Source organism: Octodon degus, unplaced genomic scaffold (genome assembly GCF_000260255.1).
Source record: "Octodon degus isolate 3935 unplaced genomic scaffold, OctDeg1.0 scaffold00053, whole genome shotgun sequence".
NCBI lineage: Eukaryota > Metazoa > Chordata > Mammalia > Rodentia > Octodontidae > Octodon > Octodon degus.
Window position 1 is genome coordinate 4,829,698 of NW_004524629.1, and position 26,836 is coordinate 4,856,533.

At 37.1% G+C, this 26,836-nt stretch overlaps 1 protein-coding gene and 1 pseudogene across 2 annotated transcripts in view; both read right to left on the reverse strand.

Annotated features, from left to right (window-relative positions):
* The window catches only part of Tex15 (testis expressed 15, meiosis and synapsis associated), a 71,567-nt gene extending 55,837 nt beyond the window's left edge, over positions 1 to 15,730 (reverse strand). The window contains exons 1-2 of one of the 2 annotated variants that reach the window (XM_023717621.1): positions 15,653 to 15,730; positions 1,921 to 2,071 (exon numbers count right to left, since the gene is read on the reverse strand). In XM_023717621.1, coding sequence (XP_023573389.1) covers positions 1,921 to 2,059 — 139 coding nt within the window. In that variant the 5' untranslated portion in view covers positions 2,060 to 2,071; positions 15,653 to 15,730. Of the gene's footprint in view, positions 1 to 1,920; positions 2,072 to 13,116; positions 13,149 to 15,652 lie in introns of those variants that run through there. The other variant, XM_023717622.1, reaches the window with a different exon arrangement.
* Positions 13,411 to 15,731, reverse strand: LOC101565369 (annotated as a pseudogene).
* Between the last annotated feature and the right edge of the window lie 11,105 nt (positions 15,732 to 26,836).

Genomic DNA, 26,836 nt, shown 5'->3' on the forward strand with positions numbered 1-26,836 from the left:
GGTTAGGATAGATATATAGTTACATTCTCTTAATGAATAGAGGGATTTGTTCTAATAGTGTTTGTAAATAGGATATCATGTCTGCATCTTGTACAGTAAATAACCACTAGGAAGAGAGTACGCAATGTGTAATTACTGAAACTGTCCTACCAATTTGATTTGAAAAAAAAAGAGTAACTACTACGAGAACAATATGCAATGTATTAATTATTGTAACTGTCCTACTATCCTGTTTTGAAACTGTCTCATTACTATTTGTTTCTCAGTAAAATTTAAAAAAAAAGACCAAATAGCCTTTTTTGCCTCATCAATTTTCTTTGTATTGCTAGTTTGGGTTGCAACTTCCTAATTTCTTTTTTTTTTTTTTTTTTTTAAGGTGGAAGTTTAGATCAATATAGGGAAACCCATCTTTACTAATGTAAGTGTTTAGTGTTATAATTTTCCCTGTTAATGCTGAGTTCCTCAAATTTTGATTGGCTGTATTTTTATTTTCATTTGGTTCACATATTTCCTTAAAGTTCTACATTTAGAAATGTGATTTCCCAAAAATTGAGAGAAATACCCTTTTTTAGCACTTTTCTTTGAGCTGTTATGTATACTTATTTTTTAATCTGAAAATACTATTTCTCCTCCACTTCTGAAGGCTATTTTTATTTTTGCTGCCAAACTCTAGGTTGACAGTTCTCTTTATGGGAACTTCTTGATTTTTCTTGAGAAACTGTCATTCAAACAGTTTTTCCAGGGCCAGCCCAATAGCTCTGTGGATTAAAGAACCTGTTTAGGCAGATGTAGTGGCCCGATGGTTCAATCCCTGGGGCCTGCCATGCCGGCCCTGCCCCTGGGGCAGGCTGAGAGCCACAGAGACTGAGTGAACTATTGCACGTCTGTAATCCCTGCTCCTGGGAGGCTGATTACAGGTGGATCACTACAAGTCCGATCTACATAGTGAGACCCTACAGACCCTGTCCTAAAAAACAAAACAACAAAAAACAAATCACATAGTTTTCCCCCTATATATGATGTGTAGCTTCTCTCTAGTTGCTTTCAAGATTCCTTCTTACTGCTGGACTTGGTTAAAGTCCTTATGTTATATATATTCCATGTGCAGTGATTCTACTCTAGTGGGAAGGGGCAACTGAACCCCACAGAGATGAAAATTCACGAATATTGCAGGGCAGAGGATGACAGAGATGAGAACATGTCACTATTCTGTGGTGGTAAAAGTCTAGGCTCCTCTAGGCTCCATATTTGGTCAATACTGGCAGGGAGTGGGAAGGGGGCAGAGTTGGGAGGGGAGGGATATTGGGAGTCAGGGCTCTCCACTTGGTTTCCCTCTGATACTACCCTTGTGGGAAAGGACAACTGCACACACAGGATCACCTCTCTTTCTCATTTGCTGACAAATGTGTAAGATCTGAGTGTCCCCTAACCCATGGTATTCTGCAGGAGAAAGGTTTCTATCTTTCTAGGCTTCTCTCCTTTCTGTTCTTCGGTCAAATTTTCTTAGGGCTGTGTGTGTGTGTGTCTGTGTTAGTGGGTATTACTTGGTCATAGACATCCTGGCTGAGATACTGAGGAAACAAAATCTAGAGAAATGCTACATAATTTGTTGATGTCCTGCATTTTTTTTAGCTGATTTATTGTGTCCTCCCTACTTTGAAAGTCTTCTTACATATTTTATATATAATTTCCAGAGCTTTTAGTGTATTTTTTGGGAGGGATGGAAGCAAACTAATTCTACACAGGTAAACAGGTATCTAGTCCACATTGTGCAATAACAGAAGCACGTGTGTATTTGTTATTAAGAGATGTGATTTAACTAAATTCCATGTAGCCAAAATAGAAGATGAACATTAAGAATAAGAAGAACAATACTAACAACAGTTATTTTAAAACTGTCATCTTCCATAGAAATTTTACCTTTCCCAGATGTCTTCCTGATCTTTGGAATGGTGAATTTCTTCAAAGAACTCACTTCTATACCAGTATTTGGGAAGGGTTCCCTAGTTGAGCTCATTTTCCGTAATGTCTTCTGTTTAGAAATTTCTTTCATTTCCATTTTGTTTGTGGCCTAAAATCAACCCAAAGTTATGAAGCAAATGGTCAATAAATATTTAAGAGGTGATAGCAATAAACTCATTAAAAGCTTTAAAATGGAACTGAATAATGATATAGTCTTAACTTACATGGTCAGCAGGTTTTAATCTTAATTAGCCAAATTAACCTATATAAGAAATGAATTAATAATTTTTGTTTTTATAGTAACATTAAAATTGTTAAAATCCAGCTAAAGGACATGGTGGCACTCACCTGTAATCCCAGCACTCAGAGGCAGGTAAGACAGGAGGATTGCTTCAAGTTGGAAGCCAGCCTGGGCTACATAGTATGTTCAAGATCAGCCTGCACTACATAACAAGACCTTGTCTCAAAACAACAACAAGAACAAGAAGTCTTTAGTTTTGGGCCAAAAAGATAGCTCAGTGGATTAAGCACTTGCCTAGAAAATGCAAGGACCGGGGATACAGCCCTGGTGCCACATGCCGGCCCTGCCCCCAGACACGCTGATGTGGTCATGGAAACTGGGTATGGTGGTGCCTGCCTGTAATCCCAGAACGAGGGAGGCTGAAAACAGGAGGCTCACTATGAGTCTGAGCTGCACAGTGAGACACTGTAACAACCAAATACATTTTAAAAAATCTAATATTTAAAAAGTCCTCAATTTCTAACAATTTCTTTATTATTTGTATTATTATAATTGGGTAACCAAGACCTTCTCTGTCTTAAAAATGTAAAACTTCCTGACATAACTGTTTAGTAAAATTCTTACCAGATGATTTTTTTCAAAACATTTTAAAATCTTTTATTTATTTGGTACAGGGTCTTGATACTCACAATACTGGGGAGGCTCACAGTGATCCTCCTGTCTCAGCCTTCCCAGTGCTGGAATTACAGAAGTATGTCACAACAACCAGTTTTGGGGTGGCAGAACATGTGGTTCTGGGGATCAAACTTGGGTCCCTGCACTTGCCAGGTAGGCGCTTAGACCACTGAGTTATCTCCCCAGCCCAAGTAAAGTACATTAAAAGCTGTATCTTGTGAAGGAATAGTCTTGGAACTTTAGTCACAAAACAAATTCTGAGGTTCTTCTGCAAAGTTCTGAATGATTAAGAAATGTAATTATCTCCAATAAATACAAGGTTAAGTCAAGTAATACAGGTGATAAACTATAAAAGTACTTAAAATAAGTGAAGAACGAGGTTGAGACTATGGAATGCAGGCTGGGTGTAGGTGGCTCACACCTATAACCCGAGTACTTGGGAGGCTGAGGCAGGAGGATCATGGGGGTGAGTCTGAGAACATTCTGCCTTACAAAGTGAGCTCAAGGCCAGCCTGAACTTCATAGAGACTCTCTGTCTCAAAAAGCAAAAAACTAAAAAAGACCACAGACTGATGAGATAAAATATACTTCAACTTTTTGATTGGCAAACTACAGGATAGGCTTTGGGCCAAATCCAGTCTAACATGAACTACACAGCAAGACCTTGTCTCAAAAAAAAAAAAAGTTTCTCATATGTCACTTAAATAATTACATGAAATTCTAATTTCACAATCTATTGTGAGTTTTGCTGGGACCAAACCATGTCCATTCACTTACCTACTGTACAAGGCTACTTCCCTCTTAGAAGAGCACAGTTAAGTGTGAAATAGACCACCAGGCTTACAATGAGTAAAATATTTAAATTTCTAGTCTTTTACAGTTTGAAAACTCTACTACAGGTGAATTCATTTAAATATCAAAGAGCTTGTTTTCAAAAAAAGTCTCATGATTTCCATTTGAAGGCTTTTTCTCCTTTACTTTCCCCTTGTATCAATCATTTCTGTTTATTAAAATTTTTCCTATACTTTCCTTTTCTGTATTTGAACTGGCTCAAACTTGATCTTTAAAAACCCAAAATTTTACCAGTGAGGCATTTGCCCTTGCCTAGCTCAATTCTACCCACTCTTCAGTCTACTTTAACTTATATCTCCATTACTCTACCTAAATAGCAATCTTTAAAACCACTAATAACTTCCTGATCAATCTCTTTATTTCAAAGTTATATTTTAGCTCTTACTATATCTAGGCTTTTCTCTGATACTCTGACAAACCTGTTATTGAAACACTACAGTCAACGTCAGTCTTCTATAACTGCATCATCACAGTTTTTATAGTAACCTCTCAGTTCTGCTGTCTTTTTCTCATTGCTGAGGCAAAATACCTGATTCAAAATTAAAGGAGGAGAGGTTTATTATGGTTCAGTTTGTAACGGTTTCAGCTCATAGTTGCTGGCCCCAGGGCAGGGCGGAACAGAAGACGAATAACAGTTTAGAGCAGGCATAAGGCAGTACAGCAGAAACAGCAAGTGATCACCTTTTCCTGTCCCATATATTTTTATCCAGGCTACTCACCTTTCATTGTACCATGAATCAATCCCAGCATCACACATCCTAGATGCAACCATTCCATAAAGCCCCACCTCTGACTGCTTGAGGCTTTTGAATACAGGCTTTGGAATATATAAATCATAAATAGTTGCTTTCTTGGCCTCTCTCCCCCACCACCCCCATCTTGGACTCTCAGTAATTTATCTCTCTCTATTTGGCCTTTACTACTGTTTTTTTTTTCTCTTATAATAAAAAAGAGGGGGCCTGGCCCTAGCTCAGTCCTTTAAGTGGCTGCTTTCCACAAAGCTGTCAGCCTCAGGTTCCTGGAGTTCGAACCTCACAACTCTCCCGCTGGCCAAAAGTGCCCTGAAGGCATTCGAGGAAGGAAAAAAACAAAAAAAACCCCTTATAATAAAAAAGAAATTCTCTTTAAAAAATATTTCACTCAGGTTAACTTTTTCAAACTCAACAAGAATATAACCTTGTGGGGATCAGGATGCTCCAGGGTACAACCCATGCCTAGCATGTTTGACTCCCCAGTATAGCCCCCAAAAGGAGGTGCCCTTGTGGTCTTAATTTGCCTTGAATGTAAGAATCAATGAGGCTGAGCTTTTTTTCCCCGCAGAATCATTTTTCCTATCTTTTAATCTGTTTTTTTTTGTAAACAGAAAAGGAAATAATTTGTAAGAATTCTATATATGCAGAAATTAGTTTTATTGGCCACATATAATATTTTGGTCTTCAAACTATTTATGGCACTTTCCTTTTCTTTTCTTTTTTTTTTTTTTTGGTGGGGATATGGCACTTTCCTTCCACAGAAACTTTCATTTTTGTTTAATTTCTTTCCTTTATTAGATATTACCAACAGAACACTCAATTGTAGCAGTTTACTTCTTGTCAACCTGATAAGACACAAATTTCTTGATGTGGTTTATGTTAACCATTTTTTGAGACTGATCATCTACCGAGCATACTCATTTGTCATTTATATGTTCACATCTTTACAATGCATGTTTAAGTTTGTAACCACTTTTCTATCAAATTGTTTATATACCTGCAAGGAAGTTTCTTATCAGGTGCCAACTGCTGTAAACTATCATACTGTTGCCAATAATTCTTTTCTTTAAACTGTCTTCATTTAACATAAATTTTTAACTTTAATGTAGTCAACTACAAACATAAATACAGTATTCCTTTACTTTTTTGTGTCTGATCAACTTGATCATAAAGATAAACCCTATCTTCTCTTCCAAAACTTTTACAGGGGACCTGCCGATTAGCTCAGTTGTTTAAGTGCCTGTTTATGCAAACACAGGTGCAGGATAAAAATCCTTCTCAAAACTTTTACAGTTCACCTTTATCAAATCTTTACTTTCCATAATTTTTTTTTGTTCAAGGTATGAAGTCAATTTTTTCATATGATTATTAAACTGGGGTAGTATTTATTTCAACATTTCTTATCTGTTTTACTTATAATGCTATATCTGACATAGTTTTCCACAGTCATGAACTCTGGGCTGTCTTCCATTTCATTAGTGTCTTTCTGCTGCATTTCTACACCCATACCACACTGTAAAATAAATTTTAATGTGTGTTTGGGCAAAGCTAAAAGAAAAAAAAAAAAACCTTGTTTTCCCTAGGATCTTTGTGCTAACACACACATTTTATTAATTATTTTTGAGACAGGGTCTTCCTATGCAGTTGAAATCAAGCTCACTATGTAGTCCAGGCTGTCACTGAATTCATAATCCCCATCTCAGCCTCTCAAGTGCTGGGATCACAGGCATGCATCACCACACCTGACAACACAGATATTTTATTTTATTTATTTATTTTTTATTTTTTGGCAGAACCGGGGATTGAACTCAGGCCCTTGCGCTTGCCAGGCAAGCACTTATTTTACTGAGCCATCTCCCCAGCCCCAACATAGATATTTTAAATCAGCCTTGTTTAATAAAAACTTACTAATGTTTTAATTGGAATTTCTCTGAACCTAGTTTAGCGGTCAATTCTGGGAGAAATGAGAGTTACATTAGTCTTCTTATCTGTTAACATGGTGTATTTCTCCTTATTCATGTCTTTCAATAAGCTTTTATAATATCTTACATGAGTTTTACATATTTTATAATACTTAAGGAGCAATATAATTTTACATTACTATATATGGTATCTTTAATGGTTACATTTGATTCACTACTAGTATGTTTTAAATAACTATAATAATAGCTAACACGTATGTAACACTAGCTACCAGATACTTTTCTAAGTGTTTTAGGTATACACTGACCCATTTAATCTTCACAATGTCCTTTAAGAGGCACCTTCAGGGGCTGGTGAGATACAGCTCAGTGTGGTTTGATCCCCAGCACCACATGCCCTGCCAGCTCCACCCTCAGGGTGGGCTGAGCCAGCCCCCCCCCCAAAAAAAAAGAAGCACCTTCATTTTAAAGGAGAAAGGTAAGTGTAGGGAAGTTAAATAATGTGCTGAATGACACATAACTAGGAAATGATGAAGTGCTGCAATTCTAAATTAGGAAATATGATGCCAAAGCAAATGCATTTGATGAGGATGGACTGATTATGTATTTGGTAGAGTCTCACTGCACAGCTCGGACTCATAGTGATCCTCTTGCTTTCAGCCTCCTCAGCGCTGGGATTACAGACATGCACCTGTAATCATGCCCAGACTCTGTAGCTGTCTCAGCATGCCTGGGGGTGGGGCTGGTGTGGCATATGGTGCCAGGGATCAAACCTCAGTCCCTGCACTTGCCTAAGCAGGCACTTAGTCTGCTGAGCTATCTCAAACGTCCAATGTGGATTCCAAATATGAAGAATATAGTTAGAACTATAAATGATTATGTCTGTACTACTTCCCCCTGCTACTAATGAGCACAATATAAGAACTATTTACATAGCACTTACACTGTGTTAGGTATTATAAAAAATCCAGAGATTTAAAGTATATAAGAATATCAGATATATTTAAAGTATATCTTGAGCATCAAGAGATACTGGTGTCTGTTGGGAATCCCACAAATAGTGAAGAATGACTGTATAATAATGACATACAGTTTTTGTTTTCTGACTTTTTGGTTTGCTTTTTTGGATGTTTTATATTTGTATTTTGAGACAGGGGGTTTCATTAAATTGCTCAAGCTGGTCTGGTATTTCTGGGCTTAAGTGATTCCCTCGCCTAATTCCCAAATTCATAGGGCTCAGGTGTGCATCACCAGGCCTAGCCTCTTCTGCCTGCTGTACCCCTTACTTTTTGTGTTTAGTGTTGACTATAAATGACACTGGCAAGCATTTGGTTTTGCTCCTGCTTTCAAAGGAAATGCTTTAAATCTTATATAATTTAATATGATAAAATTTGTATAGACATGTTTTATCAGGTTAAATTTTCCTGGGTATAGAAATTTCAATTAATTGCTACATTCTCTCAATATTCTGAAGGTATTGTTGCATTACCTACTGCCACTCACTATTCCTCTTAAGAAATCACTTCCAGCTGAATGTGATGGTGCATGACTATAATCTCAGCACTCTGGGAGGCTCAGCTTGGGGAATTTAGCAAGAACAAGTCTCAAAATAAAAGAGCTGGGGATGTAGCTCACCATGAAAGCCCTGGTTCAGTCCTAGGTTACTTGTCCTTTCCCCAACATAAAGAAATCCCCTCAACGTGATTGTCATTCATCTGCAGATATTTTTCTTTCATAGCTTTTTACATATTTTTATTGTTTTCTGTATTTTCCACATTTTAGTGTAGGCTAAGTGTATGATGGACTTCTTACACCTAAGTTTGGTATCATTGAAAATTTGTGATACTTGATTTCATCTTTATGTGGCAACTGTTCTATTCTCTTAAAACTTCTAATCACCTATGTTTAAACTTCTACTTTTATTCTTCACATTTCTTAGTCCCTCACTTATGTCTTTTGTATTTAAAATGTATCTAATATCTGGCCCACTGATTCTTTCCTCAGACATATCCAAGCTGTGCTAGTCTGCTGAATTTTTAATTTCAATTATGACTCTATTCATTTGTAAGAACTCTATATGACTCTTTAAAATTATTTCCTTTCTCTGTATTTTATATCATTTCTCATTTCTTTAAAAAATATGAAAAAAATGTATCCAGTAATTCCAAAATTGTTAAATTCCATAAATCTGATTCTCTATTCTGTCATCTTTTGCTTATAATACTTCATTTCTGTATGATTGAGATATACATATTATCTACTCATCCACTTATTTCCATAACCTCATATTCTTTGGAGTTTGGTGTGGACATAAACACATCTAGATCAATGCACTACAGTAAACAGACCAAAAATAAACTTTCACATGAATGGTGAAGTGTTTACCAAGGGTGCCAAGGCCACTTACTGGGAGGACAGTCTTTGCAACAGAGAGTGCAAAGAATGATTGTGGACTTTTATTCTATGTGTAAAATGAACTCAAAATGGATCAAAGCTCTTATGTAAGAACTAAAACCCAATGGGAAAATAAATTATTTGGAGGCAGGGCCCTTAGAAGGTGATTAAGTCTTGACATATGGTACCTCTGTGAATGGAATTAATGCTCTAATTAAAGAAAGGACCCTAGAAAGCCCTCTCACGTCTACTTTGTCAGAACACAGCAAAAAGACAGCTGCCTATGAATTAGGAATGAGTCCCTTGCCAGATAGTCAATCCACCAGTAGTCTGATTTTAGGACTTCCCAGCCTCCACAACTATAAGAAATAATGCCCCAGATTAACATATAATTTTGCACAAACTGATTATCAATATATGCCTGTTGAACTGGTGACATAATTATGAAGAAGTTAAAAGAATACAGTGTTCTTTTTCATGGATCAAAAGATTGAAATTAAGTTTTTTTTTTTCTTTTTTTGGTACCAGGAATTGAACTTATAAACTTGTGCCTTCCAGGCAGGTACTTTGTCACTGAGCTATATTGCTGGCCCCAAAATTAAGCTTTTTTGATGGGTCAGATGACATCTCCTAAACTGTTATCGGTAAAATTTATCTGTTAATAATACTATTCTTATTTGACTTAAAAAAATGCTTTAATCTTATTCGTTGGTCCACTCAGAATATCGTTGACCATCAAATCATTTCCCCTTACTGATGTCAGATTTAATGTAAATGAAATTATAACATTCCATGATGTAAATGTGTATGTTTTTCAATGGCTTACACATTAACACTTTGTAAACACATACACTTAAAGATCAAGTTCACTGTAGTGACTTACATGGTCTAGCCTTCATTCTCTCAAGTCCTTTAATAAGGTTTGCCTACGGATGATGTGAACCTTGATAGAACATAAGGACATCTAGAATGTCTAAATTTAGGTCAAAGATGAGCATGCTTTTTTCCAATTTCACCTACAGCCTTATACACAGAAAGGAGAAGTAAAAATAAATGTTTCTAGATCATCTCTATTTTCTTTCCATTAAATTATCAGAAAACTGGAAACAGAGGAGCAAAAGACAAATGGTAGTTTTATGATTTCAATTTTACTTCAAATGACCATTAGAATTTACCAGACAATTTTTCATTTCTTTTCCATTCGTCTTGTTTACTTTTCTACTGCAAAATTTCTCAATCTTTTACAAAGCACGGCATGTGGATAATAGCAAATCCTTTTGGAGAAGATGAACATTACATTTGAGTTCTACTTTCTGGAAGGCATCATAGTATTATGATTTAGAGACATATAACTACTACACTGTAATTCCAGTACTTAATGGGACTCATTACCAGAAAAAGACCATTTAAAAAAAACTGAACAAAACTCTCAAGAGAACATCCTTGCTCTGCTATTTGTTATACTTATGTTTAAAATATCTAGACAAATGGAAACTGCATCCTTCTTAAAGATCAGAATTTATATCAGCTGCTTCCTGAGAAACTGTATCAAAAGAAAGCTTCATACATTAAAAAGTGCTTTAATGGGGCCAAAGAAGAAAGTGATTGATGATGCAGAGTGTGCCTAAGGAGAGTCACATGGAGAGAAAACATTCTCTCAGGCTTTCACAGAGAGCACATTGGCCAAGCAATGGCTGTGACTCATCCACATGGCTGACGCTGACAAAGGTTCTACAATCTGAGGCACAGGATCTCGGGATAAGTCCTGAGGGGATTTCACTGACCTTATCAAACCCAAAAGCTACAACTCTTGTTGCATAGGTCCTGCTTTACCTTGGTCTTAACCATCCAGCAGAAAAGTATAAAAACAAAGTATAAGAAGTAAAGCCAGGATGGAGAGATGGCTCAGTGGTCTAAAGCACCTACTTGGAACAAGCTTGGCAAAGCACAGGGACCGCGGTTCAATCCCCCAGCACCACATGCCAGCCAGCTGCGCCCCCTGGTGGGCTGAGCTGCCCCCGCCCCACTAAATAAATGTTAAAAAAAAAGCCATGGTGTTATGTTGAGCTGTAGGGGACTCAGGTCAACAATTTCTGACATTGTTAGTGAAGCAGAAGACCCAATACTATTATGGACTACTGAACTCTTTTAGAATATTTTGCTGAGTTTGCACACCTATAATATTTAAATGATAGAACTTAACCAAAAAAAGGGGATACAGATGAATATCCATTTGGTATCTGTGTATTCAAAGTGGTTAGGATAGATATATAGTTACATTCTCTTAATGAATAGAGAGATTTGTTCTAATGGTGTTTGTAAATAGGATATCAAGTCCGCATCTTGTACAGCAATTAACCACTAGGAAGAGTGTATGCAATGTGTTAACTATTGAAACTGTCCTACCAATTTGGTTTGAAACTGTCTCATTGCTATTTGTTTCTCAATAAAATTATGCAAAAAAAGTGCTTTATCTTTAAACTGTTAGAAATTTATAGTAAAACTGTTCTAATATGAGCCCCGGGATAAACTGTGGTAAATGCAGCAAGTAGACTGCTACTAACTAAGACTTCTTTCGGATTTGACAACTCCATTAAGTAAACTGAAAAAGTTAAGTTTCCTCCAATGCAAGGAAAGTCCAGATCTGGTGATAGAGATCAGTTAAAATATGGAGAAAATCTAAGTTCTTAGGTCCACTCTGTGAGAAAGAGTTAAAGTTTGACTAAAATTTGCTCTCTCATTACTTAACCTGATTTTTCATTTCCCCTCCAAACTGTTGATATAAAATTTTATTTTAAGAATTCTGCAAGATCTATGACAGTGGTGGTAAACCTACAGCATGCAGTATACAGCCAGCTATATCACTGAAAGCTCTGGTTCATCATCACTAATCTATATTATACTAAAGGATTCTGTACAAGGTATCAGAAGACAGGTTTCTTGTCCTAACTCTGCCACTCACTAAATGTACATCTGCTCTTAAGCCTTACTCTTATCATCTGTGTTTTAGTGAGGCTTAAATTTTTATGAAAAAGGTAAAATATTTTGCTCGTCCCTATACCTAGCTTTATTTCTACTAGGCTCTATATATTCACATTTTTTTCTGTGGTTGCAGATACAAGCATATACATGAAACTGCAGATTGTGCGCAACTTGATGCCTTAATAGTTTAATAGCTTCATAAGTAAAAATTCTCTTTTGACTTGTAAAGGACCAAGAAAATTTATTTCCTCCTTGACTTGGAAAATATATTTCCTCCATGACCTTTTTATATGTCAATAGTGCATCCAATTTCCATCCTCTTAGAGTGAATCTGATTTTTAGAATCAGTCAAATGTTTAAAACTAATCTGATTACTATGTAGGTTATCAAATGTGTCGATACCACTTTTTGACTAAAAAATATAAAAATGAGAAAGATCTGGTTGTAAAATAGCTTACATTAAGCTGGGTGTGCTGGTGCACACCTATAATCCCAGCACAGGTGGGAGAATTGCTGAGTTTAAAGCTAGCCTGGGCTACAAAATGAATTCAAGGCCAGACCAAACTGTTTAGGGAAACCCTGTCTCAAAAAGACAAGACAAAATAAAACAAAAATAAAACAATCAAATGAAAAACCACATAAAAAACAAAATAATTTACTTTCTTAGTCAGGGGTGCAGATACACACATGTGATTACAGCACATAGGAGCCAGAGGCAGGAGGATGGCCTCTAGTATAAGGCTGTCTGGGAAAGAATGAGTTCAAGCCCTGTCTGAACTACATAGCAACACCCTGTCTCAAAAATGAAACAGATATGGTTGTGCATGGCCATAATTCCAGCACTTGGGAGGTTAAGACAGTAGGGTCACAGCAAATTCAAAGTCAGCCTGGGCTATACAACAAGATCAAGGCCAGCCTGAGCTACTATTGAGAACCTGCTTCAAAACCAACCAACCAACCATAAAAATAAAAACTTACTTTCCTGTTCTCTTTACATAATGTTTTTGAAAGGCAATTTCAAACTTTGAATGTCACTTATGTTCTTTACTTTCCAAGTTATTAAAAAAATCAACATTTATGCTAAATTTAGGTCCATTTTATTTTTTAGGTTCACTAAATTTATTTTAAAAATCATAAAACGTTTCTTACAAAAAAGTATTACATTCTGCACACTGCTCTGAACAGATGCAAGGGTCATGTGGACTACTGCTACTTTCCTCCCTCTCCCACCCCCCAAATGTTTACAGTAACCATACAAAGCAAGGTGTTCACAATAATTACATGGGGGAAATTTTTTAAAACCACCAACAATGAACAAAAAATAAAATCCACTCACTCTGCTACTGTTTCAAAATTTCAATGTTGGGCTGGGGAGATAACTCAGCAGAATAAGCGCCTGACTGGCAAGTGCAGGGTCCTGAGTTCAATCCCCGGTACCACAAACAAAAGCAAAAACAAAACCAAAAAAAATTCAATGTTAGTTTTTGTACACCCTCCCCACCAACCCTGATTGTAAGGAACTAAAATATTACATCTGGTAAACAGCAAAGGTTTCACTACACCTCAAATGCAGAACACCCATGAAGCAGAGGAGTGGTGGCTTTTTAAACAGAATCAGATTAAAAAAAAATGCAGGACTCCTGCAGTTTTTCACTAGTCTTAGAAAATCTTTCCAAAATACTGCTTCACACTGCTCTGCAGCAAATATTGTACATTCTGTATCTGGTACTGTGTTCCTATAATGGTAATGATCCAATCTTTGCATCCTTCTAAGGGATCATCAATTTTTTTTAAACATTTTTTTAATAGTTTTTTTTTTTTTTTTTTTCGGTACTGGGGATTGAACTCAGGACCCTGCGTTTGCCAGGCAAGTGCTTATTCTATTGAGCTATCTCCCTGGCAGGATCATCAATTTTGATAAAAATTCATGATGAATTTCTCTAATCTGCAGACTACCTTTGCCAATAATAGATCCAACCAAATCTTTGGTAATAGTTACTTGTGTAGTAATAATAGGTCCACCAAGATCACCATATGAGCCACGACCCCCAGCATAGGAATAATCATATCCAGAGCCACCATGTGGTTCATATGCCATCTGCCATTCTGTTGGGCTCCACATATCTATTGCAGAGTCCCAAGTTTCATTAGCACTGAAACCGATCATGTCATCATAGCGGTCTCCAGGTCTTCCTCTTCTATCATAGGCCATTAGATCTCCTCCTCTAGGTGGTGATGGTGGTAGTAAAAGAGGAAGATTATGAACTCTGCTACCACCTTGGCCACCTTGACCAGGAGAATGGGGTGGTGATCTCTGATGAGGGCTCATATCATCATAATCTCTTCTAGAGGGAGGCATGGGGCACCCACCTCAACCAGGAGATATTCTGTCAAAAATCACCTCTCCCCTGCATAGGAAATCCTATAGGCCATTCACGGCAGTCATCAAGCATCATGGTAAAACCACCATTATCATAAGTTTCATCATAAAAATTGGGATCATAAGGTTGTGCATGTCCTTTGATGGGAGACTCAGATATAAGATCAAAGATGATCTTTATGCACTCTACAACCCTGTCAGGCTTTCCTTGAATAACAAAATTCTGTCAGTGGAATGAGGAGAGCATTCTTGGAAAAGCTTGATTATTGTCTGAATGTTCTCTCAAAGTTCTTTGATTTTAGCACTTTTGACCCAAATAATTCCTCCTGCCAGACTCTGTGAATTAACAGTCTCAACTCATAGTCAAAGTCACTTCTTTTATAGCATTGGTACTGTTCCAAGGTAGGGATGACCTTCAGAATTTCTCCAATTGTTTCAATAAAAGCACTGATATTCCATATGTGCTCAGTGTCACTGCTGTCTGGGACTTAAACACTGGCATTGCAGTCTGTATGGAGAGCCTTAATGTTCTTGTCTCCTTTTCCAGTCACTGCCTCAGCACTCTTGCTCTGAAGCAGAATTTGTACTTCAACCATCTCATTCGTGTTTCTAGATCTTTTAAATGCTTGGTCCTCTTTCATGTCTTCTGCAGGATGTTTACCAAATTCACCATTAGTTTCAGTGTTGGGGAAGGTTTCCTCTGGCTGCTCAGTTTCCATTTTCTTGTATTAAATGGACACACCAATCTATATGCTGCAAACAAGTGGGATCAGGCAGGATGCTGAGGTCAGTGTAGCGGAGAAGTGGAGGGGAATGGCGGCTGCAGTGCCTTTGCCTGGAGTGCCTTCCTCCTTTCTCTTTTGCTTACTCACTGCAATTTAGGTCCATTTTATGTGGTAAACTGCTTCCCACTGACCCATCTTTCCCTACTTTTCCATCTTCAGCACAAAGAATAGTTCCTTAAAAATTAAGTACCTTCTATGAGTTGAGTGTTTATATCCCTCCAAATTCTTATTTCAAAATGTAACTACCAATGAGATGGCATTACGGGGTAAGACATTTATGAGGGAATTAGATCTTGAGGCTAGAACCCCCACATCTGGGATTAGTACCTTATTGAAGAGGGCCACAGGAGGCAGCCCTCCACCAAGTGAGGATGCTGTGAAAAGGTATGATCTATGAGATGCAGACCTAATCACACACATGTTAACTGCCTGATACTGGATTTTCCAGCCTTCAAAAGTATGAAAAATAAATTAGGGTATTTTGTTGCAGCAATATGAAAGGACTAAGATAATAACCAATATATAGCACCATGATAAATATTTACATACTTGAAAGTATCCCAACGTGGGATAAAATACATTTACATGTTTTTAACTATTAAATTATTTAGTAATCAATTGTAAAATAGAAGCATTTACTCAAAGTATATTTAAAAAAAATAGTAGTATAAGTAGTAGCAAGCAAAGTCATTATTTGAAATACTTACCACTCTTCAATGTTGTTTAGTATCATACAGCTATGATCAGGACTCAGCCCATACATGAAAAATGATAAATGAATATCTATAAAAAGACAAATATGCAGAAAATTATGGTAAGTGTTCCCCAAAATTATCTATTTGTCCTCTACATGCTGACATTAAGTCCTGATTTCTGCCTCTCTTCTGTTTTTCTTCCTTTTCCCTTTGCTACATTTTATCTGCTACCCAGAGTTCCACTGTCAGATCACCAATCTTACAGTATTTAGCAGGGGAAATAACATTGCGACACAGTAGATAGGCTTGTGTTAGTGTTTATACTTACACATAGCAAAAAAACATGGTGTTACACACAGCACTAAACACTAACTCTTTTACTTTTATACCAAATGTTTAACAACCATTGTAACAGTTATGATACATGCTATGCATTATGTAGGTCAGTGGTGGATCATCTATGGCATGTAGGCTACAGTGGGATGCTTGTTATCCCTGAAAACTCTGAAAGGTTCTCCATCAATGGATACACTTTATATATAGAATCTCATTTTATTTTCACAGACTAGTTGATTGTACTCTTATTTTCTCTTCTTTTCTTTTTTTCTTTTTTTTTGTACTCTTATTTTCAAATGAGCAAACACAGATTAGGAAACTTGTCTAAGGTCAACCTGACAAGACAATTACACAAGATGCAACCTCAGACATCCAGTTCACCAAAGGAAAGTTAGGGGGCAAAGAGGTGGGACAATCTAAAAGCAACTCACCTCCTGTCTTTGACTTATTAAAGATATAATAATTAAATGAGGCTCTAAAAAAAACCATCAGGAATAATTTCTCAGATAACTACAGAGATGATTCCCATAACGAAACCACGCTTAGTGACTGTACAGCAGATACAGACAAAAAATAGAGGAGAAAATTATGAAAGTATCAATATTCAGCATAAGAAAGAATTGAAATTCTTAAGATCAAGTAGATGTTCAGGATAATGAAAATTCCATTGAAAGTATCACAGCACATCAAGCCAGTGCGAGGACAGCATCTCAGATATAGAAGACAGGTTTGTGGTTAGTAATCATAAAAAGAAAGATTCCTTAAAAATGGCAAAGGCTCATGAGAAATTAATACAACTGCTGCTAGATGATGCAAAGAAGAATAACTTAAGATTGACTGGACTCAATGAAAAAGCAAAAGAGCACAAAGGATATTTAAAAACCTCTTCACAAATGTCATGACAGAAAACTTCCCTAGTAGAGAAAAATAATTTGACAAACAGTTAAGTGAGGCATATAGAACTCTAACAGCCACAATAAAAACAAAACAAAACATAAACAAAACAAAAAACAACCCTATACCCAGGCATACCACACAGTCAAGATTCCAGAACTTGGACACAAGAATATAATCTTAAAAATTTTTAGGGAAAAGAAACAAATCACTTACAAAGGAGAGCAAATTAGAATCACAGATGACTTCTCAGCACAATCCCTCAAGTCAAGGAGAGCTTGGAGTGAAGTATTTCAAGTTATAAAGGAAGACACCTTCAATTCAGCTTAATGTACCCTGCAAAACTATCTTTTAAAACTGATGGTGTTTTGTCAGAGGTGGGTATTCCACTGCCATTCAAATATTGTAGGTGTGTGAATTCAGCAAAATAATCCAATATAGTCCAGTAGTTCATAATAGTAGTGGGTTATCTGCAGGACTGGCAATGTCAGAAGTTGGTGACTTGAGCCTTTTACAACTCAGCATATTAATACGGCTTTACTTTTTATATCTTGTGTTTATACTTTTCTGCTGGATGGTTAAGACCAAGATAAAGCAAGACCTAGATAACAAAAAATGTAACTTTTGTATCTGACAAGGTCAGTCAAATCCCCTCAGGATTTACCCTGAAACCATAATGGATGGTGAAATACTTCCATGACAACAAACATCTGAGGAAATTTATGATCACTAAACCAACACTCCAAAATGTTTTGAAGGACATTCTAGAGAAAGAGAACAAAGGATTACAACACCATGAACCCCAACAGAAGCAATCCATTAGGCAAGGAAAACAAACACAGGGAAGAAAAAAAGAAGAGGAAAGGCAACAAACAGGAAAATAACATGACAAGAATAAGTCAATTCATATGAGTTATAGCCATCAATGTTAATGGTCTCAACCAATCAAAAGACACAAACTGAAATAATGGATTAAGAAACATGATCCAACAATCTTCTGTATACAATAAACACATTCAATCCAAAAAGAAATACGCAGACTGAAAGTCAAACAATGGAAAACACACATTCTACGTGACCGGAACCCAGAAAAAAGCTATTTTATTTTCAGACAAAAAGAATTTTAATCTAAGACTGAGTAAGAGAGATAAAGAAGATCACTATATCCTTGTAAAGAGAAAGAAATAGCAATCATAAATATATGAACAACAAATACCAGTGTACCTACCTGTATAAGACAAATATTAATGGACATGAAAAATCAAATAAGTACTAATATGATTGTACTGGGAGATTTCAATACCCTACTGTCACAAAAGATAGATCAACCAAAAAAAAAAAAAATCAACAATAACGTATTAGGACTGAATCAAATTTTTGAACAAATAAGACTTAGTAGATGGCTACAGAGTGTTCTATCCAACAACATCAGAATACACATTTTTCTGAGCTACACATGGGTGTCCTTGAAAATAGATCACATCGTATCTCACGGAACATGCTTAAATAAGTGTAAAGGAATTGAAATTATCCCATGCATATAATCAAACCACAGTGCAGTGAAATTGTAAATCAAGGGCAAAGGAACCCACAGGAACCTCAAACACACATGGAAAATAAATAGCTCCCTCTTTGACAACCAATAGGTCACAGATGAAATTGAAAAAGAAATTAGACAGTTTCTGGAATTAAATGTAGTGACAATACAACATACAGGAACTTACACAGTGAAAGCAGTTCTCAGAGGAAAATTTATAGCAGTGAATACCCATATCAGGGGAAAAAAGAGCAAGTACAAATAACAATCAAGAAAAAGTAGAGCAGACTAAGCCAGAAGCTCACAGGAGGAGGGTGTTAATTATAAAAAGCAGAGCAGAATTTTACACACTGGAGACTAAAAAAACAATACACAGAATCAAGGAATTAAAGAGTTGGTTCTCTGGTAGATAATCCTATTGCCTTTATTTTTCTAATTAAACTATTTCTAAATATTTTGAAAATAAAAAATATTCCTGAAAATAGTTCTTTGAAAATTAAATAAAATAAAAAAGCCAGTATTAAACCTTATCGAAAAATGAAAGACTGAAACATGCAAATAGGAATGAAAAGAGTGAAATCACAACAGACCCTGAAAAAATCCAGATCACTACACTTTTGAAAAATGTGCATTTTAGTAAGATAGAAAATATAGAAGAAATGGACAGATTCCTAGATACATATGAATTACCAAAGCTGAATAAAGAAGATATAAAAATCCTAAGTAGCCCAATATCAAAGAAATTGAAGATGTAATTAGGAATCTACCAAGAAGGCGGCTGGCGAAATAGCTCAGCAGTCTAAGTGCCTGTTTTGGCAAACACAAGGACCAGGGTTCAATCCCTGGTCCTGTATGCCACACCAGTCCTGTCCCTGGGGCGCGGTGAGCCGGTTGAATGAATCTGGGTGTGGTGATGAACACCTACAATCCCAGTGCTGGGGAGGCTGATCACTATGAGTCCGAGCTGCATAGTGAGACCCTGTACCAAATACGTAAATGAAAACAAAAACCTACCAACAAAGAAAAGCCCAGGCTCTGACGTATTCACTGCTGAATTTCATATGAAGACCTAACACCACTACTTCTCAAACTCTTTAATGAAATTGAAAGGGAAGCAACACTCCTAAATTTTTCCTAAAAGCAAGCACCGAAACCTTAGAAGGACCCAATTAAGAAGGAGAACTATAGGCCAATCTCCTTCATGAAAATAGATGTAAAAATCTTCAGATTTTGGCAACAGAATGCAGCAACTCATCAAGATTATACCTCATGATCAAGTGGGATTCATGCTAGGGATGCAGGGATGATTCAACATATGCAAATCTATAAATGTAATATGTCATTTTAACAGAGCCAAGGACAGGACAAAAACCATATGATCATCCCAATAGACTCAGAAAAAGCTTTTGAAGTCCAACACACTTATGATGAAAACCCTATAGAAAACTGGAATAGATGCAAATCTCAATCTGATAAAAGCTATCTATGACAAACCAATAGCCAACATCATACTAAATGGGCAAAACCCGAAAGCTTTCACTTTAAAATCAGGAACAAGACAAGGATGTCCATATATCTTCATTCTTATTCAGTGTAGTTCTGGAAACCTTAGCTACAGCAATATGTAAAACAGAAAATGAATAAAAATAGGAAAGTTAAATTATCATTAATTATTCACAGGTAGCATGATACTCTACATAGAAGACGCCCAAAACTCCATTAAAAGTCTTCTAGATTTAATGAAAAAATTCAGTACTGTAGTTGGATACAAAGTCAACACTCAAAAATCAATAGCCTGGACTGGGGAGATAACTTGGCGGTCTAAGTGCCTGCCTGGCAGGCACAAGGACCTGAATTCGATCTCCAGTGCCACATACCATGCTGGGCCCAGAACCCCAGGCATGCTATGCTGGCCCTAAAACTTGGCATGGTGACACACACCTGTAATCCCAGTGCTGGTGAGGCTGCGATAAGAGGATCACTACATGTCTGAATTTCATAGTGAGACTCTGTATCAAATAAATAAATTTTAAAAAATCAATAGCTTTCCTGTACAGCAATAAGAAACTCACTGAGAGAGAAATTAGGTAAATAATTATCTTCCAAAATATCATGCAAAAAAATGAAATACCTAGGTATCAATCTAATGACAGATGCAAAAGACCTCTATATTGAAAACTACGGTACTTTGAAATAGAAGGTTAAAGTGGATATCAGAAAAGAGAAAGATATCCTGTGCTCTTGGGTAGAAAGCATCAATATAGTGAACATGGCCATACTTCTAAAACTGTTATACAAATTTTATGCAATTCTAATCAAAATTCCAACAATGTATCTCACAAAATTTGAGAAAGCAATCCTAAAATTCATTAGGAAGGTCTGGGGATTTAGCTCAGTGGCACAACACCTGCCTGGCAAGTGCAAAGTTGCAAGTTCAATACCCAGTAACAAAAAAGCAAGTTAATAAAAGCATTAACTTAAAAATTGATGTGTTATGTGCCTATACCAACTCTACACAAGGAATGTAAACATTATAGGGCTGGGGACAGGGCTCAGTGGCACAAGTGCCTGCCTGACCAGTGCAAGGTCCAGAGTTTGATTTCCAGTACAAAAAAACAAAAACAAAAACAAAAACACATACACACACAAAAACAAAACAAAACAAAACAAAAAACCAAAAAAAACCCAAAACCAACCATATGGAACTAAAAGAGACCTAGACTTCTAATGGAAATTCTTGGCAACAATGGTAAAGCAGGGGACAGGCACAATCCTTGACTTGAAATTATACTACAAAGGTCCTGCAATTATAAACTGCATGCTACTGGCACAAAAAGAGACCAAAGATCAATGGAACAGATTATAAGATGCAGAAACATCTCCAGACATATTCAATCACCCTTATTTTTGACAAAGGTGCCAAACATATTCAGTAGAAGACAGCCTCTTTAATGTTTCTGGAAAAACAGGCTCTGCACATACTGAAAATCAAAACTGGACCCAGACATTATGATTCACCATGCATTAAACTAAATGTGAAATGGATCAAAGATCTAAATATTAAAATGGGGCCGGGGAGATGGCTCAGTGGAATAAGCACTTCTCTTACAAGCACAAACACTTCCCTTGCAAGCGCAAGGGCCCAAGTTCAATCCCCAGTTCTGCCAAATAAATAAATAAAATAAGTAAATATTAAAAGAAACATTAAGTCTGCTGGAAGATACAACAGGTAAAACTCTTAAAGACATTGATGTAAGGCAAAGACTTTATGAATAAAACCCCAATCACGCAAAGAACACGTGGGATCTCATCTCATTAAAAGCCTTATGCACAGCAAGAGAAACCAAAAGAGTGAAGAGAAAACTCACATTGTGGGAAAAAGTGTTTGCCAGCTGTTTTCAGACAAAGAACTAAAAAAAAAAAAAAAAAAAAAATCACACCTCCCAAATTTAAAGACTCAATCCAAAATTGGGCATTTGAGAGGCACACTTCTCATATGAAGAAATACAAACAACATAAATATACACAAAAATGTTCAATATTACTGTTCAAAGATGCAAATTAAAACACTGAGATTCTATCTCACCCAGAAAGAATGGCAATTATCAAGAAATCCACCAATAACAAATTTTGTAGAGGCTGCAGGGAAAAAAGAACCCTTCTCCACTGTTGGTGGGAATGCAGACTAGGGTAACCACTGTGGAAATCAGTGTGGAGATTGGAGAATTACAGGTTTGACCAGCTATTCTCATTCTGGGTGTCTTCCCAGAATAATTAACAACATTCTACCACAGTTATATATGTGTACCCATGGAAAATAGCACAATTAGTAATAGTTAGATCTTGGAAATAACCCAAATACCCATCAACCAAGGAATGAATTTTAAAAAGTGGCCATTCTATACAATAGAGGACTATTCAGCCATAAAGAAGGATATACTGAAGGCTTTTATAGGTAAATGGATGTAACTTGAGACCATACCATAAGTGAAATAAATCAGACTCACATGTGTAAACATTGTATTGTCACCCTAGTGTGAGAAGCTGAAAAAGAAGATATAAAATGTAAAATGGAAAGAAACTTCAAAAGGAAAGAGAAACTGGGATGGGGGAAAGGAGAAAAGAAAGAGAAAGGCAAAGAAAAAACAGCAACATCAACCAAAACAAAATCATAATATGTATATAAAAGACAGTTAAGATAATTAAACTACTAATTTCTCTTACTCCTAGTTCACTGAAAAGAAAGATTTGTACTAACATTGTTTCAACAATTAAATGCCAATATCTTGATTCTTAACTAATTTAAAGATAATATGAAATATATTAACCATTTTTAACCTATTTATCTTGTTTTGAAATTTTGATTTTTTCTCTTTAAAATTAAAAAAGAAAAAATAACACCAATAGAAGATTTTAATAAGGTACAAGGTTGGTAAGTATGTTCACAAATCCACAGATAAATCCATAAAAAAAAAGCCCTAAAAGTGTCAATACATTTTTCCCCCTCTCTACTGAAAGCTATCTAGTACAAAAACTGTGAATTTAATCTGCAGGTGATTTAATCCACAAAGGGATATATGTGTAGCAATGGTTGAAATATTTAAAGTATCTTAAATATAAGAATTCCGTGTTTGTGATAATTAACCTTTTTTTTTGGGGGGTGGGTGGTACTGGAGACTGAATTCAATGATTTTACAGTAAACTACATCTCTAGTCTTTGCTGAAACTTTTTTGATATAGGGTCTTGCAAAGTTGTTAAATTATCCAGATTGGCCTCAAGCTTGAAATCATCCTTCTTCAGCATTTCTGTGTATGATGGATAATACTGATTATCTACATGATTAAGTTGAGAGACACTTAAAAGGTTACAAAAACAAAATCTGAGTATGTGTGGGTGGGTCATGGAAGCATCACCTTGAGGACCCTATCTGGTCCCTGGCCCCTTCCTCCTGGGCTCTACTTTCTGGATGCTATGAGTTAAGCAGCTCTCCCTGCATCATGATCTTCTGGCATGATTGTTCTACCTTGGAGCCATCCATCTAAAACCATGGATTGAAATGTCTAAAGCTGTAAGCCAAAATAAACCTCTCTTCCTCTAATTTACAGATAGTAAGTATTTTGTCCCAGCAATGGAAAACAACCTAATTACAGTAATGACTGATATGTTTCAAACTTTCCTTCTTAAACGACTCTCTTTTAACAAGAAAAATGGCTTCTAAAAGCTTGAGAAAAAATGTTCCACCTCCTTGAAATCTGTTTCAGGAGATGCTAAGGATCTGTTATGTAGTAACAATTCAAATGCTCCTACAGAAAAACAAATCAAGGAGCTAAATCTACAAAAACTGTTGGCTGGAGGAAAAAAATCTCAAGGTCAATTTTGTAATTTTATGAAAGGACAGAATACAAAACACAATATCAACTTCTGATAAGCAACATATGTTGGGATATAAAAGTATATCGGAAAAAATTATGTGAGCTCAAGATGAAAAGATGCAGAGAAACAAAGTTATCACTGGCAGGTGTAGGGTGAAGAATTGATACTATTCAAGCTTAATTTAGGTCACTGAGCTTTAAGTCTACTATTAAGATTAAAATTTGGGGTTGAAACAAAGTTTTTAACAGACACCTCTGGAGCAGCGAAAAGCAGAGTTTGTCTGAGTTTGTCTTTGTTACTCTTCTCCTATTGTTGGGACAAATACCTGAAACTCAAAATGAAGGAAGAAAGATTTATTTAGCTCACACTTACTGGAGGTTTTAGTCCATATTCAGCTGCTTAGATGGAAATGCAAATTATCTGCCCCAGGGCAGGTGTAGCATCCACACCCACAATAATCACAAACTCTAGAAGCTGCCCCAACACTGCATGAGGCTTTGGGGGGACACCTATACACAAACCATAACAGTCCACCCCTGGGCCCCCAAGGACTCATGCTCATCCCTTTATGCAAAAGCCATTCTAGTCCATCTCTAAGAGTTGCCAAAGTCCCAATAGTTTCAGCATTGCTGAAAAGTCTGAGTCCCAAGTCTCCTCCAAGATCCAAGGCAAACTCCTAGCTGTGAACCCCTGTTCAAATGAAAACTTAAACACTTGCAACATTCAAAGGCACAAGATAAACATTACCATTCCAAAAGGTACACAAAGCAGGATACCAAGCACTGGGACCAACACAAGTCCAAAATCCAGCAGGGCAAACATTAAGTCCCGCAGTTCCATGTGGGACATTCGAAGCAATTTGTGCCATGAGCTCCAAAGGCCTTACATGGCTCCATCCATATAGCACTTGTGGTAACTCTCATGTAGTCTCTCTTAGGCCAGCTTTGCTCCCTCCTTGCAGTTTCCCATAGATGATCCACGTTCCTGGCTTTTCCAAACTTCTAGGGTTTCCCTGAAATAGGCTTCTCACTCACAGTTTCACACATTGCCCTCTCAGGGGCACACTGCCTGGCCTCCCAGGCCTTCTTCTGAAATTGAGATGGAAGCCTTTTTAACCTCAGAACTCCTGCATTCTGCATGTACCTAAAACCAATGCCACATGGATGACTCCAAGATTTGCTGCCAGTTGGAGTAGTAGTCAGGTTTTCCTTTTTCTTGGCTGTAGGGGTTGAGTATCTGAGTGGCTGAGCACTCTGACTCTGATTTCGAGGAATAATTTTTCCATGCCAGCGCCATTCTGGAACCTGGTGTGGCCATTGCTGCCATTCTGGAACATGGGGGCTCTATGGCTTTCCCCTCAAGGCAAAGTCCCAAACTTTTGCAGTTCTGAGACTGCAAAGGGTGGAGACCTGCCTCCTCCTGTGAGGTCCTTAGGCCATCCTTTCCTTTCTCTTGTTCCTTCCCAGTAATGGAGATCCTCTCATCTCCATCTTTGCAGTCCACAGCTTTCATGGTGCTTCCTTTCTGGCCAAGCACAACATTTTGGCCCATCCTGCTGGGCTCCCTGCTCTTCATTCTCAACATAAATCTTGCTAAAAGCCCTCAGTAACAACCATGCCACTGCCCCAATATTTGGCTGCTCTGAAATATCTTCTGCCAGATTGATCAGTCCACCATGCTTAAACTCAGTCTCAGGCAAAGTCTCTGGACATGAGCAAAATGCAAACCTCCCGCCAAACTGTAACACAGACACAGACACTGTCTGGAGCCCAACAGCCAATGCAGTCCTTCCCAGCAGAAACCTCCCCAGCCTGGACTTTACAGGCTGCCTTTCTATCTGTCTTCCGGTCTGCTGAGCTCTGATCAAAATCTCCCACATGGAACTGCTGAAACTGTTCCAGCATTTCACAAGTGGGCAACATCTCCAAACCTTTCCTATCTCTTTCCATAAGCCATTCTCAAAAGCTTGTAAACCACATGGTCAGGTTTTTAACCACAGGAATGGTCCCACTCCCAGTACCAAATTCTGTCTTAGTTACTCTTCTCCTGTTGCTGGGACAAATACCTGACACTCAAAATGAAGGTATGAAAGGTTTATTTAGCTCACAGTTACTGGAAGTTTCAGTTCATATTCAGTTGGGTCCAAGGCAAAGCAACACCTAGCAAAAAGCAACTTTTCATAGCAAAGTGCAAGAACACAAGGGAGGGGTTGCAGCAGCTCAAGCAGCTAGATTCTCTTCCCTCCTTACACTGAAATGCAAATTACCTGCCCCAGGGCCGGTGCAGCATCCACACCCACAATAATCAATCACAAACTCCAGAAGCTGCCCCAAGACTGCACGAGGTTTTGGGGGAACACCTATACACAAACCATAACAGAGTTAAAAAAACATACTGTATTGCAGGTCTGTTGTCTAGATATGTACTACACTTTCTAAGTGTAAGTTACTGGTTATGAAAGTAGAGAGACTTAACAAAGCATTAATGAAATGATGTGATATCTGGTTGAGGTTAACTAAAAGTGGCAGTTGTGAAACTATGGTGCCTAGTCCAGTAATAGCAGCAACATCTTGGAAGTTGTTGGCTCTGCTTCTCTTATAGCAGGATTGTACAATCTGTGGGTTAGGCCTAGCAGTCTATGTCTGAAAAGTCCTGCAGTTGATGTGAATGAAGTTTGAAATTCACGGGTCTAAGATAATTTTTTCTTTTTTATCAGTAATTTATTTCAGCCAGTGTCATTATTAAGAAAAAGAAATGTTCTTAATTTAGAATTGCATTTTTAGACTTAATGCTCCTATATGGGAAGATATCAAAAGAAAAAAACAAAACATTGTTTTTTAAATGGGATGGGGACAAAAAGGGAGAAGAAAGGAGTAGGTATGTGTGATAGTTAACTGATTGCGTTCATGTAAGTAAGAAATACCCATTGGATCAGCACAGTGCATTAAGGGATTTACTGAAGACAGAAGAGCCAGCATGGGTAGGGTTTTCACCTGAATGGAATAAAAGAGAAAATAAAGGCAGGCTCATTTGTGTTTCTTTGAAAGAGCTCCAG